Source organism: Xyrauchen texanus, chromosome 40 (assembly GCF_025860055.1).
Source record: "Xyrauchen texanus isolate HMW12.3.18 chromosome 40, RBS_HiC_50CHRs, whole genome shotgun sequence".
In the NCBI taxonomy this organism is placed as follows: domain Eukaryota; kingdom Metazoa; phylum Chordata; class Actinopteri; order Cypriniformes; family Catostomidae; genus Xyrauchen; species Xyrauchen texanus.
In genome coordinates, this window is record NC_068315.1 from 6,156,701 (window position 1) to 6,171,694 (window position 14,994).

Genomic DNA, 14,994 nt, shown 5'->3' on the forward strand with positions numbered 1-14,994 from the left:
TTTGGCTTCAAGTGTGTGTGTGTTATATATATATATATATTCACCAATAAGGGAAATTTTCAGCATTCTGGACTGTTGAACTGAAATGTTGACTCCCCTTCTCGAACTCACGCACACACACACACACACACACACACACACACACACACACACACACACACACACACACACACAAATATATTAGAAATTCTTACAAGATTTATTTCACAATACATTTTGGCCTGTGTGCAAATATTGCTTAAGTTTTCCAAAAATGATGGTTGCTTTTTGAGTAATCATTAAATAGATTTATATGTGCAAAAGGTCCAAAATACACTTTAAAACACTGATCAGGCACTATGCACGACCAGACTGTTCAGACTGCTAAATATTGAACCAAAAGAAAGAATGAAGAAAAGGAAGAACTAGGAGGATTAGAGTTACTGGATGGTTTTAAGGTATATGGGACCATGCTCTGCATCCAACAACGCTCTGGCAGACCACAGAGCCAACTAAAAAAATTATATATGATATGTGTCTCGAGTTAGGAATCGAGAACTGGTTCTGAATTAATCACTTCCTGTTCCTGTTGATGCTGGCGCCTAGCTCGAGTCTGTGTTTGTAGCTTGCTAATTTTTCTTAGCTTTCTGTTTTCAGGATATAATCTTTAATCTCTGCAATTTTCAGTGCGTTTTCCCCCCGCATTATTCTCTTATCGCATTTCAACTGCATCCAGCTTTCTATTTTTATCGCGATTAAACTGTGTGCATTTTAACGTGCACACCCGTTTGCTCCTCTGTGTTACACTGATTATTGTGTCGATCTCAAAGCACCGCTTATCAAGTACAATCAACTACAAACAATTGCATGAGGAATTCACATTGATCTCAAACCCTTGCCGCTCAAGAACAACCATAACAACAACAACAAATAATTGCGGTAAGTCATGATATCTGTTCATGTTATTGCTTCCTGTATTGCATGCCACATGTTTACTATTCCATCAACAATGAGGCATTCACATGTAACAAATGTAAGAAATGATTCAGGATGACGGAGAAGGTTGTAGCATCCGAATGCTAGTGGAGGTCAGTGAGAAAGAGATGCTGGTAGATACTGTTTCGGATGTGGGTAGAACAGTGAGCAACACACACACTTTGGTTCCAGCTGTAGAGCCTACGCAGCAGGGCGTTTGGGTGACGTCTCGACAGCATACTCACTCAGCAATGCGACACTACTCTTCCATTCCTGTTAGGGTTTCCAATCGATTCTCGCCACTCAGGGATGCACCTTATTATAGGAGATTCTATTGTAAAGAATGTGGAAATAGAGACTCCAGACACTATTCTTAAAAACATTTCCAGGGCTCGGCCGTCTGACACCATATCAAATTTACAAGTGGTGGCTAATGCTAAACATAGGTTTTCTAAAATTGTTATTCATGTCGGCACTAACGATGCTAGACGGAGATCACAAAAGAAAATGTTAAAGAGGTGTGTGAACTTACAAAAATTATGTCAGACACTGCAATATACTCTGGCCCCCTACCTACTCGTCATGGTGATGATGTTTATAGTAGTTAAGTGTCACTGAATGGCTGGATGTCTGAGTGGTGTCTGGAGAATTGAAAAGGATTTATAGACAATTGGAAGAGTTTTTGGTGTAGACCAGACCTGATAAAGAGAGATGGACTCCCTCCAGGGAAGGTGCCACTCTCCTCATAGATTTAATAGTGACAGTATTTGACTAAAAGTGGCCCAGGTCAGGAAGCAGACAAACTGGCTAATCCAAACGTCTGCTAGTTGCCTTGAGACATCACACAGGTCACATAAACTACATAGAGACTGTATCACCTATATATCATATTGTAACTGTGTCTGTTCCCCACACTACCAAACACAAACCCCTCACTAAATCATTTAGAATTTTTTTTTTTTAATTATTACAGATTATATATTGGATGCGCTCTGTTAGACTTATACCTGGCTTAAATCAGATGAATATATTAGTTTAAATGAGTCTACTACCCAGATTATTCTTATAAACATGAACCTTGTGTTACTCAGTGGACAGGATATAATTCTAAATAAAGTCTTTTTAACTAATAATGCATAATGTGACACCGTCAGATAAAAAGAAAATCTCTCTGTTGTCTTTTGCCATTGCTACGGGCCATATTCTGATTTCCTTGGTGAATTTTCTATCAGATCTAGTAGTTACTGTGAATAGATCTTTAATTGTTGGTGACTTCAACATTCAAAAAGATAATGAAAATGACACATTGGGATTAGCATTTATTGATATTCTCTCTTGGAGTCAGAAAAATTGTAAAAGGACCAACTCAAATGTCATAATGTCAAATGGAGTTGATGTTGATACTGTAGAAATTCTGCTAGAGCGATAAGAAAATGTTACTCAATCTGCACCATGCTATCATTCAGGTAGAACTCTCAGAAAATGGAGTGCAAGTGGAAGAATACAAATTAAGAGGTATTTTGCGGTTCATGGAAGGATAGTGTCTGTAGCTACAGACAGCATATGTTAGCAAACTCATAGAAAATAACTACAACAATCCTAGGTGTTTATTCAGTACTGTGGCTAAATTGGTTTGGAATAAAGCCTCGACTGAACTAGATATTCCGTCGCAGCACAAAATTCATTCATACATGTGAAAATAACGAGTGGCAAATTTGCGGCAAGTTTGCACTAGTGTGCCCAAACACTAGATTTTTTGTAAGGGGTAGACACAAGCCCTTTCTTTCACGATGTTAGTTGGCATGCTATCACAAATAATCGTGTGTGAGTTTGCAAAGGAATTTCGGGATTGTAACTTCAGTCAGGGACGAATGGACGTGCTACAGATAGTTGTGGTGTGCTCTGGGCTTGAGTTGCGTCCTATATGCTTATCTTGTGAATATGCTGTTTTTAAAAAACCTAACTAAAAAAAAATTAAACTTCAAAATGTAACTCATCCTACACTGTTTGTGCTACGGACACAAATTAAACTTCAAATCATGCAGCTTGTTGTGATTGGACATATAATTTGTACCTGGTAGACAACACAACAGGAAAAAAAATTAAAATAAAATAATAATATTGAAGAAGGGACCTGACAGGGGATGAGCTCATTTGACATGGGCCAGTAAGCAACTACCTAGCAACCACCTAGAATAACCTAGCAACACTTTAACACACTAATAACTATTCACATCACCTTAGCTACAGCCCAGCAATACCCTGGCAACCACCCAGAACACTCCAGCATCATGGCGGCATGTTTTGCACAGGCAAAAACTACTCACATTTCCTTTAAAATTGCTATTTTATTACAAATACAAAATAACCCTAACCACAAAACTGCAAACAAATGACTACAATGGTCTTTAAATAAAGTATGTGACACAAGCCTTCCTTTATGGTGTGAACCAAACAGATGCTTCCTCAGAGATGTAGAAAAAAAGAAAAAGAAAAAACAGCTGTTAGTGATACATCTCTGCAGGAAATAGGTGAATCAAATGGACAGATGTCCTGTTACCCATCCAATGCAAAAACACATATCCCAGTATTTCCCAGAAAAAAGTTTTACATTTTAGAGTTAAATGCATCAATCTGGTGCACTTTAAGAGCAAAATTATAAGGCTATATCTATGAGTCTTTGTGCTCTTGTAAAAAAAATGTGTGCTCTAGTAGTAATTGATTCATAAACACATTGGTTGTATAGATATGAACGGTGATGACGCAGTCAAAAATTCAAAGCCACAAAGCATAAACGAGATGGACTTTAACACGACTAGAGCATACATTTGAGCCAGGGCTCGACGTTAAGCATTGTCATGTGCTTGTACTCCAGACATGTAAATTAGTCATTTGCTTGTCAAAGTAAAATGTTACTTGTCTGGAGAGAAAAAAGGACATTTAAGTTACATGTTCAAGTAACATGTCAAAGTTTATGTTTATAAGTTTACATTTTTATAAAATTATGACCGATGCCCAACCTAATGCACCCATGCAATCATTTAAATTATCTGCGACAGAAATGTAAACTGCACTGGGTTGGGCAGGAGACTATTATCATGGTAGTCAAATAAATAAAAGCCGCCATCATTAACAGCAGGGATTCTCACACTTCTATGGAATGAAATCTACTTTTTCATCATGTTATTGCAGCACGATCTACCATGTACAATAATGGCTATACATCACAATACCAAAGTTTCAGTAGTCGATAGTGAAATTTGACGATTCTCAATACCAGCTTCAAAACCACAACAAATAATAACACTAACTAATATGTTCATTATGGAACAATGGTTTCAAGTTCTTAGTAAACAGTCAGTAATAAAAAAAAACAATAAAAACAGCAATGAATAGAAATAGATTAAAAACAATAGAACAAAAAATACCAATTAAGAAATGTCTGTGCTTTGATGAACCACTTTAAAACATTTTAACAGCAGTATCAAGTATTCAAGTAAACATTCAGAATGAAATGCAACATATAACTACTACTGGTCTTCACTGTATGATTATAATACATTAATACTTTTTAAAGCAGCTCAAGTGATTCAGTCATGAGCAGTGATTGTTTTCTCGTCTATCAGACCTTTGCCCAGCCCCGACCGGTAAGTGACTGAATGTGAAAATGAGTCACTTCCACACCAGAATGCAGAAATGAAAGTGTAGATTTACAGTAAAAATGACTTACATTTTGATCTTTTTCTCACCCAAAACTACCATATCGCTTCAGAACAATTAACCACTAGTGACAATTGTCCTTTTGACCCCCCTCTGCAAAATAATGGTTTACTCAATAAATATTTATTCATGTCATGTACGTTTTTTGGCTTACATTTACATTTATTCATTTGGCAGACGCTTTTATCCAAAGCGACTTACAAAAGAGGAAGAACATCAGCGAATCATCTTAGGGAGACAGTGGTACAAAAAGTGCCATATTACAAAGTTTCACTATCATCATAATAGTATACAAAACAGATTTAAGTGCAACAAGTAATGTAAATATTTTTATTTTGTTTTATTTTTTATTGTTTTTTTTTTATTGACCGGTTAAGTGCTTTTGGAAAAGATGTGTTTTTAGCCGTTTTTTGAAGATAGAGAGTGAGTTAGCTTCCCGGATTGAGTTGGGAAGGTCATTCCACCACCGTGGTATGATGAAACTGAACATACCACGGTGGTGGTATTGAATCATACTTCTTTCATAATTGATCATAATTGAATCATACTTCTTTCACAGTAATAAAATATAAAAACATAATTTTGTGTCATGGACATCAAGTTAAGTTGACAAGAATGACCACAAATTATGTGACTGGAACAATTTCAGAACAAGCAATGGAAGCCAAACTGATTTCATTTATTTACTTATTACCAATAGATTTTCCTCTCTAAACATTTGGTGTCAGCAAAACTACTCTGGGTTTCTATTGAAAAACATATCAACAGCCTGGTGCTCATAATAAAGGTTTACAATTACTAGATATAAAGCACGACAGTTTCTAGCTTTACAAAGAACTCATATTCATATTCTCTCAAGGCCAGAGCTGAAACCCCAGAGAGGAAAGAGATAATCGCTCCCTCCACTGTTTTCTGTTCAGCTGAAGAGCTATATTAGGATTCAAAAAACAGTGTCAGCTGGAACCAAGCATTTAGACTCACAAACTGGGGGGAAATGGGTTATGAAGAGGGATCCCTCAGGCCATATGAAAACACCCCAGTGTTGATTCACAGACGGTGGAGGGCACAGCATGAGGGCCTGATCTTACACCACAGTTTCTGGTCTTGCTCTGCCTCTCTTTACACCATCTGCCTTAATGGAAACAGACAGCTACAGAAATGAGCACTCTGCCCCCCATTCCCTCTCACGTTCACTCTCATTCCATCTCTAATCAACTGGAGGCAGATACAGGTCAACGAAGTAACCCGTGAGCACACTCACAGAGACTGTTGCAACTTTCAGACTGGGAAATAGAGTCTATTTGAGTCGACTCCAGTTATATATAATATTGCTATACAGAGCAACAGCGTTTGCCCACTTTTTCAGCCTTCTTGGTTCTGGAAGTATTTTCCCCCAAAACATTTCTGTCTATAGGGATTTCATAAAATCCTTCATAAAAGCGTTCTAAGCCATGAACAAAACCAACTAGCTCTGAGATGATTAGCAACATATAATATATATATTTTGTTTAGAAAAATCTGACAAAAAGCCAGAAGGTACAACGCTGTGTACAAGACAGTGAGGGAATGAACTACAATCCCATGAAGCACTGCAACTTATATTATCAAAATATAAATTATGGAAAAATATAAAACCATTGATTAAAAGTTGATAAATATAAAACCATTGATTAAAAGTGTATTGCAAAATATTCAGATATATATTAATATACAAGTAGTTCAAGAATGCAAGGAGACCAACTTAATTGCATCATTCACAGCACATTATGGAAGTGGGCAGTCACTGCAGGGCTCTTTTGGTGCACTATGTTTGCAGTGACTCTCTGATTGGTGGATTTTCCTTCTCAGGGTCATGGGTAGTGAAGTTCCTCACCACAAATTCTACTATTAAACATGATTTCTTTTATTTTAAATAAAGTAAAAAAAAAAAAAAAAAATGCAGACTGATATACCATTGGTTCACCAAATGTTCCCCTATGAAATAAATAAATAAATGCGATTTTTACTTCCGGAACAAGTTGTTTTGTCTTTTTCTAAAGGTGAAGTGTAGAATTTCTGCGCCACAAGCGATACCAAACAGAATGACTGTTCAAACAATTTCTCAAACACTCCCCCAGTCTCCCATTGGTGATCAAAAAATAGTCCCGCCCCAAACTAACGGCATTGGTTGGGCCAATCTACTATTTGGGTTTCTCAGGATGCTCAAACAAACACAGCAATGTTTTGATAGCATCACAGAGCCAAACTTTTCACACGATTTTGGCATGCCAACCTACAAATGTATTCTAATTGCCTCCAAACATTAAACGAAGATAGGAAAGGCCATTTAAACAATAACTTTTTTTCCATAGTAGTCATTTTCTGGCTTCAGTGACCATAAACAAACAGTTTACAGCATTTGTCTATGTCACTGCTATTAAGAGCACCACGGACAGAGACAAGAAACAGGTGCTTCTTATTGATGCAGGTCTAGAGGACTGAAATCTCTAGAGTTTCCCACTCACTCCCTCCCTCAAAATAGGCCATTTAACCCTCATGTTCTTTTGAGTTTGATTTTATTTGTTGCTGGGGTCCCAGAAACTGGGGCCAATGTGAGTCCAATGATAAGGCTATACCATAGAAGACATTGGTGGGACAACATTCTCTGTTGACGACAGTCCTGTCAGAGAGCCCAATGCTGTACATGTAAAGTATCAATAGCACTTGTTTTAATTAACCTACTCATTCCCCTTCAAATATTTTACATTTCCCTCTCTGATCTAATCAAAATCAACTACAAAACTACTGAAGCTTTAACCCTCTTTACATTTTCAGCAATAGGATAGTAGTAATGCAGAACAGTGTTTGGGGTCATATTGAAAAATGCAATACCCCAAATCTAAATAGAAAACTGGCAGAATTGTGCTGGAGCAGTGTGCACATCTAACAGACATGCATGTCTTTCATTGATGTTTTATTAGGAGCCTATGACCCCAAACTCAGTCCATCACTTGTCACCGAGAACTTCTGAAACATGTTATCAGTTCTCACAGAAGCGTCAACCTGATAGTTCAGCGTTACAGTTTGTGCTACTTAAGGGTACTTTTGGGTCTCTCGGATCCCAAACAGACCTTCAGAGTGAACGTGCAATGCATACAAGCCCATTTAACATAATACTTCACATCACAGTAAAAAAATAAAAAAGGTCTTAAGTTTATTATCTGACCTGCTGGTAGTTCTCCTCTTGAGGTTTAAACGTGTGATCCACGGGCTGAAACCTCAAATTCACATGAGGAAACTGATTAAGCCAGTAACTCCACCAAGGAGCGATATAATTCATCTGTGCAGAAGACATTCTTCAGCCACAATAATAAACCAAAAGTAGCGAGAACGAACAAATCACTGTCCCTCCCAAACAGAGACGGACAACGGTGTTTCTTTCGCGTTTACGCGACTCTTCAGTGTCTTCTCAAATAAAAGCTTTGTGTTTAGACATTAGAGAGATCCCGGACCGAAACGAAAGTGCTGAAAGGGGACATATAAAGATATGTGAACATTTCCTCAAAGCGCAGTCCATTAGAATAAACGAAACATGTGGAATTATTGCATTAAATCCTGGTCTCGTGCCGACCCGTCAGCCGCTGCCATTCCCGGCGCGTCTCCGCGAAGTTCGTCAAATGAGCCAGAAACTCGGGAGCGCGCTTGAATGAGCGCACGATTGAATGGCGGGAACGCGCTTGAATAGAAGAAAACATTTTTGATGGTAGCTTTATTGCACTGATACAAAGATTCAACACACACATATATATATATATATAACCAGTCTTAATCTTTATGGGGGTCAATTAGAAGGAATACAAGCCTAGTGGTTCCATTTAAACAGCTTTAAAATCGAATAAAATCCGAACTAATTAATTTTAATATAGTTGACAAATGCTGTCATCTACTGGACAACTTGAGTAGTTGCAGACAATGGCAAAAATAACTTGAAACGACATTGCTAACATACAATGCTTTCAAACATGTGTACACACAAGTTACAGATTGAATAATCAGTTGTAAAGTTCCTTAGACTACACAAAGCTTTGGGAGAACAGTTATTAGGCTCATTAACCATGTTTCAGATGCCATTGTTGATGTTTGGTCTCTTTAAGGTGAAGTACTTTAAATTACCAGCATTTTTTGTCATGTCAGTATCAGGAAGTATAGCTAACATGTCTGCATTTTCTCAGCACTAAGCTTGAAGGCAGGAAATAACAGAAAACTGGTGCGAGTTCAAGTTGTTATATTCCACATTTTGACGATGCCTGGTAACATGCATGTAAAGTTGCTAAAATGGCATTTCAGCTTAGCATAAAGCTGACAATTTACACAAGGTTTATTCTTATTTCTTCTGCTCCAAACATACTTGTCTGCTCGTATGAATTTGTGTTTCGTCACTGTTCAAATGCACTTTGGATCACATCATTTATAAGTATACATTTTTCCATCTGAAAGGACTAAATATTAAATAAAACAAATGACAACAAAATGCAAAATAATCTCTTCAGTAATCAAAATACTTTTTGAATGTAACTACTCTGATCAATTATTTAAATTGTAACTGTAGTGGAATAGTTACTTATATTTTGTATTTGAAATATGTAATCCTGTTACATGTATTCCATTACCCCAACCCTGCATGTACTTGATCATTTAATACCTCTGTACTGTCATAGCTTGTATGCACTGCAAACAATAGATCTTATTTAAAAAAAAAAAAAAAAAAGCACTACAGAAAGCCTTTATAAAAGGGATCAGAAATAAACAACCATCGGAAAACAACAGTCAACTCAGAAGATTCATTTTCACAATTTTATTACAACATTTTGTACAAGACAGTCAGTTATTTCAGCTCCTTCACCGCCAAACCTGAAACAAGAGAGGGAAAGGGGGTCAAATCTATGTTTACAAAATATACATATACACACTTTAACATCAATTCAATATTTAAATGTCTTTAGAGGCAAAAACAGCATGAATCAAAGGGAATACATGGCTGCAAGTGTCAGTGAACCGGTGGAACTGGGGTTTCAGAGAGATGCGAAACTCAGCACTTGGTTCATCATTGTTCTAGCAAGCGTGTAAATGCACAGTGGCCACAGAACAGGCCTAAAGTGTTTGGACAACTTGCACACATTAAAATACAGACAAAAGCACTGCAACTGATAAAAAAAGATCATTGATAAATCATGTTTAATGATAAATTCATACCCAAAGGTCCACCTGTCTGCCTGAATCAAAACTTATAAACTCTGTTCCTAAAATATCCAAACACTGAGCCCAGATTCTCCTTTACCTGCATGTCCACCAGTGTAAATCTTTTTAAGAATGACCAGAAAAGGAATTCTGATACTGTATAATTATGCTGATCATAAAGGCAAAGCAATTTCTAACTGCTAGTAAGCTAGAATCAAATCAATGTTGTGCAAAGAAATAAATGAAACTCATCAACTTATTTTCAACACTGTAGTTTCTCTTTTGGTGTTATGGGCTGCTCTGAAGACTCACCAGGGGGAAGGGACTGCTTGAGCTTCTCAGCCTTCTCTTTGTCTGTGATGACCAATGTGTACAGGTACTTGCTGCAACGCACCTTGAACTTTACATTGTCCTTGTTCTTCTTGATCTTAACGGCTGTTGGAGCAAAAGAGATAGTCAATACTAGTGGCATTTCCTCAGTAGCAAAACTGATGCTGAAAACACGTTTTTTTTTCTCCTCCCCAATTAGGAATGCCCAGTTCCCATTACAATCCAAGTCCTCGTGGTGATGTAGTGACTCCATGCGGGGTCCAAGCGGGGCAGGACGAATCTCAGTTGCCTCCGCGCCTGAGACAGTTAATTCGCGCATATCACGTGGCTTGTTGAGCGCGTTACCATGGAGACATAGGACGTGGAGGCTTCACAGCGGCATCCACGCATAACACACCAAATGCCCCACCGAGAGCGAACCACATTATAGCGACCACAAGGAGGTTATCCCATGTGACTCTACCCTCCCTACCAACCAGGCCAATTCGGCTCTGGGTTACTGACCAGAAGGTCGGGGGTTTAAACCCCACCACTGCCAATATGACACTGTTGGGCCCTTGAGCAAGGCCCTTGACCCTATCTGCTCCAGGGGTTTGGTATCATGGCTGACCCTAGATTTGCTGGGATATGTGAAAAACAAAATGTCACTATATATGTGACAAAATAAAGGCTTCTCAGCACGCCCTGGGATTCAAACTCGCGAATTCCAGGGGTGGTAGTCAGAGTCTTTACATATAAATACATATATTTTAACCTATTCAAAATGTATCGTAAGCCCTAAAACTGAAAATGGTACTAAGATTTTTTTATATTTTTTTTTTTTTGCCTGCTATGTTTCATCACAGGCCAACATGAGAAGTCTACACTGAATACACTCAGCACTCACAGGTGAACAAACAATGTTTCTCTCGAATTACCTAGACTGTGGCGACCTGCCAGTCTAATTTGTCCCGCCACAGTTTCATAACGAACCGGAAAAAAATTGTACACTTCATAATAACAAAAGATCTCTAACGTTGTTTTGCACTGTTTCTTCGGCAATGCATCTATCTCACTACCACTCAGTCAGTCTACTGTTGACTGAATCACTTGAGCTGCTTTAAAAAGTATTAATGTATTATAATCATACAGTGAAGACCAGTAGTAGGTTATATGTTGTATTTCATTCTGAATGTTTACTTGAATACTTGATACTGCTGTTAATTTGTTAAAGCTGCTAAAAAACCCCACAGAATTTCCTTAATTTATTATTTTTCTTCTATTTCTATTCATTGCGTTTTTTTACTGTTATTTTATCACTGATTTTTTCTAGTCTTGAATAATTAAAACTTGAAACCATTCTTCCATAATGAACATATTAGTGTTATTATTTGTTGTGGTTCACCATCAACTACTGAAACTTTGGTGTTGTGATGTATAGCCTATATTGTACATGGTAGATCGTGCTGCAATAACATGATGAAAAACAAATCTCATTCCATAGAAGTGTGAGAATCCCTGCTGTTAATGGCGGCGGATGATTTTTTTTATTTGACTACCATGAAAGTCTCTTCCCCAACCAAGTGCAGTTTACATTTCTGTCGCAGAGAATAGATTTAATTGCATAGGTACACTATTAGGCTGGGCATCGGTCATAATTTTAGAAAAATATTTAAAACAAACTTGGACATGTTACTTGAACATGTAACATACATTTCCATTTCTCTCTCCGGACAAGTAACATTTTACTTAGACAAGCGAATTACCAATTTACTTGCCTGGAGTACAAGCACATGACAATGCTTAACGTCGAGCCCTGGCTCAAAAGTATGTTCTAGTCTCCTTTATACTTTGTGGCTTTTACTTTTTTACTGTGTCACCCATTCATATCTATACAACCAATGTGTTTATGAATAAATTAGTACTTGAACAGAAAATTGTTTACAAGAGCACAAACCCTCATAATTTTGCTCTTTAAGTGCACCAGATTGATGCATTTAACTTTTTTAAATTCTTACATTTCTAAAAAATATTTAGCAGTTATCCTGCCACTTTCCCAAAACATTAATGGAAAAATCTAGGTTAATTTCATCAGCCAGAATAATGGATTTTTTTTTTAGTCACTATACAGCAATTCAATATCTCTATGACCACAAGTATGCAAACAAAAATACAGCATGCATTTTTTGAGAACTGACAATCAGGCAGAGATGTACACGTCGGTAAGTGTCAGTGAACCGGTGGAACTGGCGTTTCAGAGAGATGCGAAACTCAGCACTTGGTTCATCATTGTTCTAGCAAGCGTGTAAATGCACAGTGGCCACAGAACAGGCCCAATGTGTTTGGACAACTTGCAAACTTAAAAACAATATTAAATTCTAACTACTATAAAACCCTACAAAATTACTTTAAAGCAAACTGTTTTTGGATGGCCTTATAAAACAATTTTTGCCTCCCACTTTTCCATTATGTTAAGGAATAGTTCACCAAAAAATACAAAAATTCTCTCATCACTTACTTGCTCTCATACCATCCCAGCTTGACTGACTTTCTTCAGCAGAAAACAAACTAAGACTTCCAGAAAAATATCTCAGCTCTCTGTAGGTCCATACAATGTCAACATGGTCTCAAAGTTTGTAGCTCAAAAACAAACATAAAGGCAGCATTAAAGTAATCTTTATGACTACAGAGGTTAAATCCATGTCTTCAGATATGATAGGTGTAGGTGAAAACAGATCAGATTAAGCACTTTCCTATAAATCCTGCCTCCCCAGTAGGTGGCGACATGCACGAATGCTAATCACCAATAACTCTTGGGAGAAGAGCACCTAGAAAGGCTTTTGAAATGGGTATATGGTATATGAAATATGATATATATATATTAGATCTGAATCCTTTAAAATCTAGATACAAAAATTTAGCAACAAACAAAAACGGCCTTTTCTACTGAACACTAAAGAGTGGAGTCACTGTTAAATTTGCTGCTACACTATTCAGTAAACTAGTTTGTTTTCGTTATTAGACTATACATTTATATTCAAATAATGTATAGAGATCTGCGTTTCTTTACATATTACAGTGTACCCCCAATTAGTTCCACACAATAATATAAACGTATTATTCTAAAGAAAAAAAATCGGAAAAGGATCGGGCAATACAGAGATTTCATATATTGGAATCGGAAGAGAAAAAAATTGGTATTGGTGCAATCGACCCAAAGAGCTGATATATCCTTCTCAAATCTAACATTGTGTTTTGCAAAAGAAAGTAATACACATCTGGGATGGCACAAGGGTTAAAAAAATGAAGACAAATTTTCATTTATGGGTAAACTATCCCTTAAATGGGAAAATCTAGATTGATTACTTTTACATGTGTCAAAATGCATAGCAGACCCATAGTGATTCATCTGCACTTCAATCCTTATCCTCCGTGACGTTAAACCACCAACTTAAAGAGTAAACCGTTCTATCATCAAAAAACCCCAACCGTGAACCATACCCATGCAAACTATCAGTCCCAAAATTTAGCAACCAAGCATCAGAACTATGAGAAAGCCCAATTGAAAGGCCCATAAACAGAAGCACATGAATGGTCATTTAAATGTAACTTACACTTGGCATCCTTCCTCCTTGCTGTAAGCAGGAAATCTTTGATTTCTTCAATTTTGCGTGGCTAGACAGATAGATAGAGCATACGTACAAGACACAAACTAGTCAATTAAACATGTTTTAAATCTAAATTTACTTCAACATCCTGATATTCATTACACAACGGACTGTTGCATTTCACACATAGTGCACTCTAAAGATGTGAAAGGTGTGATCTGAACAGTCCTGTTAGATGCTAACATGTCACGGTTATTCCAAAACATGTCATTTATCCATAAAAAAGCATCTGGACATAACACATTCGACCCATCTATATGATACTCAGGGCAAACTGAGGTTTAAATCGCTACATAACATAGATGAGAATTACACTATTAGCTAGCAACATGGCTTTCGAAGTATTATTTTAAAGCACACCATGACAAAATAATCAACTAAATATCACTAAAGCAGCAAACAAGTGTAAGAGCATCAGTTAATACAAAAACTGCACATACAAACGGATCCTTACCATTGCGTTAGAGCTGCGACTGGACCCTGCAAGGAAGCAAAACTGACTTTATTACAATACTATTACGCACAACTTCAGGCAAATACTCTGTTTAATAATACATTTACACTTGTGCTTTCACTTTGTATATGTCTGTAAAATGTACATTAAGGGATTGATGCAGATTTAAATGGATTATTTTGACAGTGCTAAACTGCTAACACTTACACAGCTTGCGAGCGAGGGGAAAAAGGGCGGGACTTCCGCGTAAACGTAGTTTATAAACCAGCTACGGTGGCTCAAGAGGGACTTTCGATCTGGAGTGGTCTAAATTCACAGTGACATCTACTGGTGCGGCATGGGTTTGTTTATCATGGCAGAAAACTAAGTGCACTATTTGCAAGACAGATCAACCATTATCTTGTTAATTTCTTAGGAATTCTATTTAAATATGCACTTTCAAAGAAAATTATTATCTCGGTGTATGTATTTATTCAATTTATTAGAAGGGTCTCTTTCTTTTCTTTCAGTTGCCTCTGACATTAACAAAATGAGGTTTGGCCACTTACATATAATCAGAATCAGAATGAGCTTTATTGCCAAGTATGCTTACACATACAAGGAATTTGTCTTGGTGACAGGAGCTTCCTGTGCACAACAATACAAAACAGCAACAAGACATATAAAATTATG

General features: G+C 37.1%; 2 protein-coding genes across 3 annotated transcripts in view; both read right to left on the reverse strand.

The window, feature by feature from the left end:
* The window catches only part of LOC127633604 (protein tweety homolog 2-like), a 66,445-nt gene extending 58,135 nt beyond the window's left edge, over positions 1-8,310 (reverse strand). For both annotated transcript variants that reach the window (XM_052112824.1, XM_052112823.1), the window contains exon 1: positions 7,880-8,310. In XM_052112824.1, coding sequence (XP_051968784.1) covers positions 7,880-8,008 — 129 coding nt within the window. In that variant the 5' untranslated portion in view covers positions 8,009-8,310. The remainder of the gene's footprint in view (positions 1-7,879) is intronic.
* A 1,183-nt stretch (positions 8,311-9,493) lies between these two features.
* Positions 9,494-14,553, reverse strand: LOC127633488 (60S ribosomal protein L38-like). Its single transcript, XM_052112633.1, has 5 exons — positions 14,530-14,553; positions 14,323-14,348; positions 13,815-13,875; positions 10,204-10,326; positions 9,494-9,564 (listed from the first exon to the last, which is right to left on the reverse strand). The coding sequence occupies exons 2-5, from the start codon at positions 14,323-14,325 to the stop codon at positions 9,539-9,541; spliced, it is 213 nt and encodes a 70-aa protein (XP_051968593.1). The 5' UTR covers positions 14,326-14,348; positions 14,530-14,553; the 3' UTR covers positions 9,494-9,538.
* Between the last annotated feature and the right edge of the window lie 441 nt (positions 14,554-14,994).

Coding starts and splice junctions, on each gene's coding strand:
- LOC127633488 (XM_052112633.1), bottom strand. Junction 10,327..13,814: donor AAGGAGGAAGGATGCCAAGT/GTAAGTTACATT, acceptor TTGCTCCAACAG/CCGTTAAGATCAAGAAGAAC. Junction 9,565..10,203: donor CAAGCAGTCCCTTCCCCCTG/GTGAGTCTTCAG, acceptor CTCTTGTTTCAG/GTTTGGCGGTGAAGGAGCTG.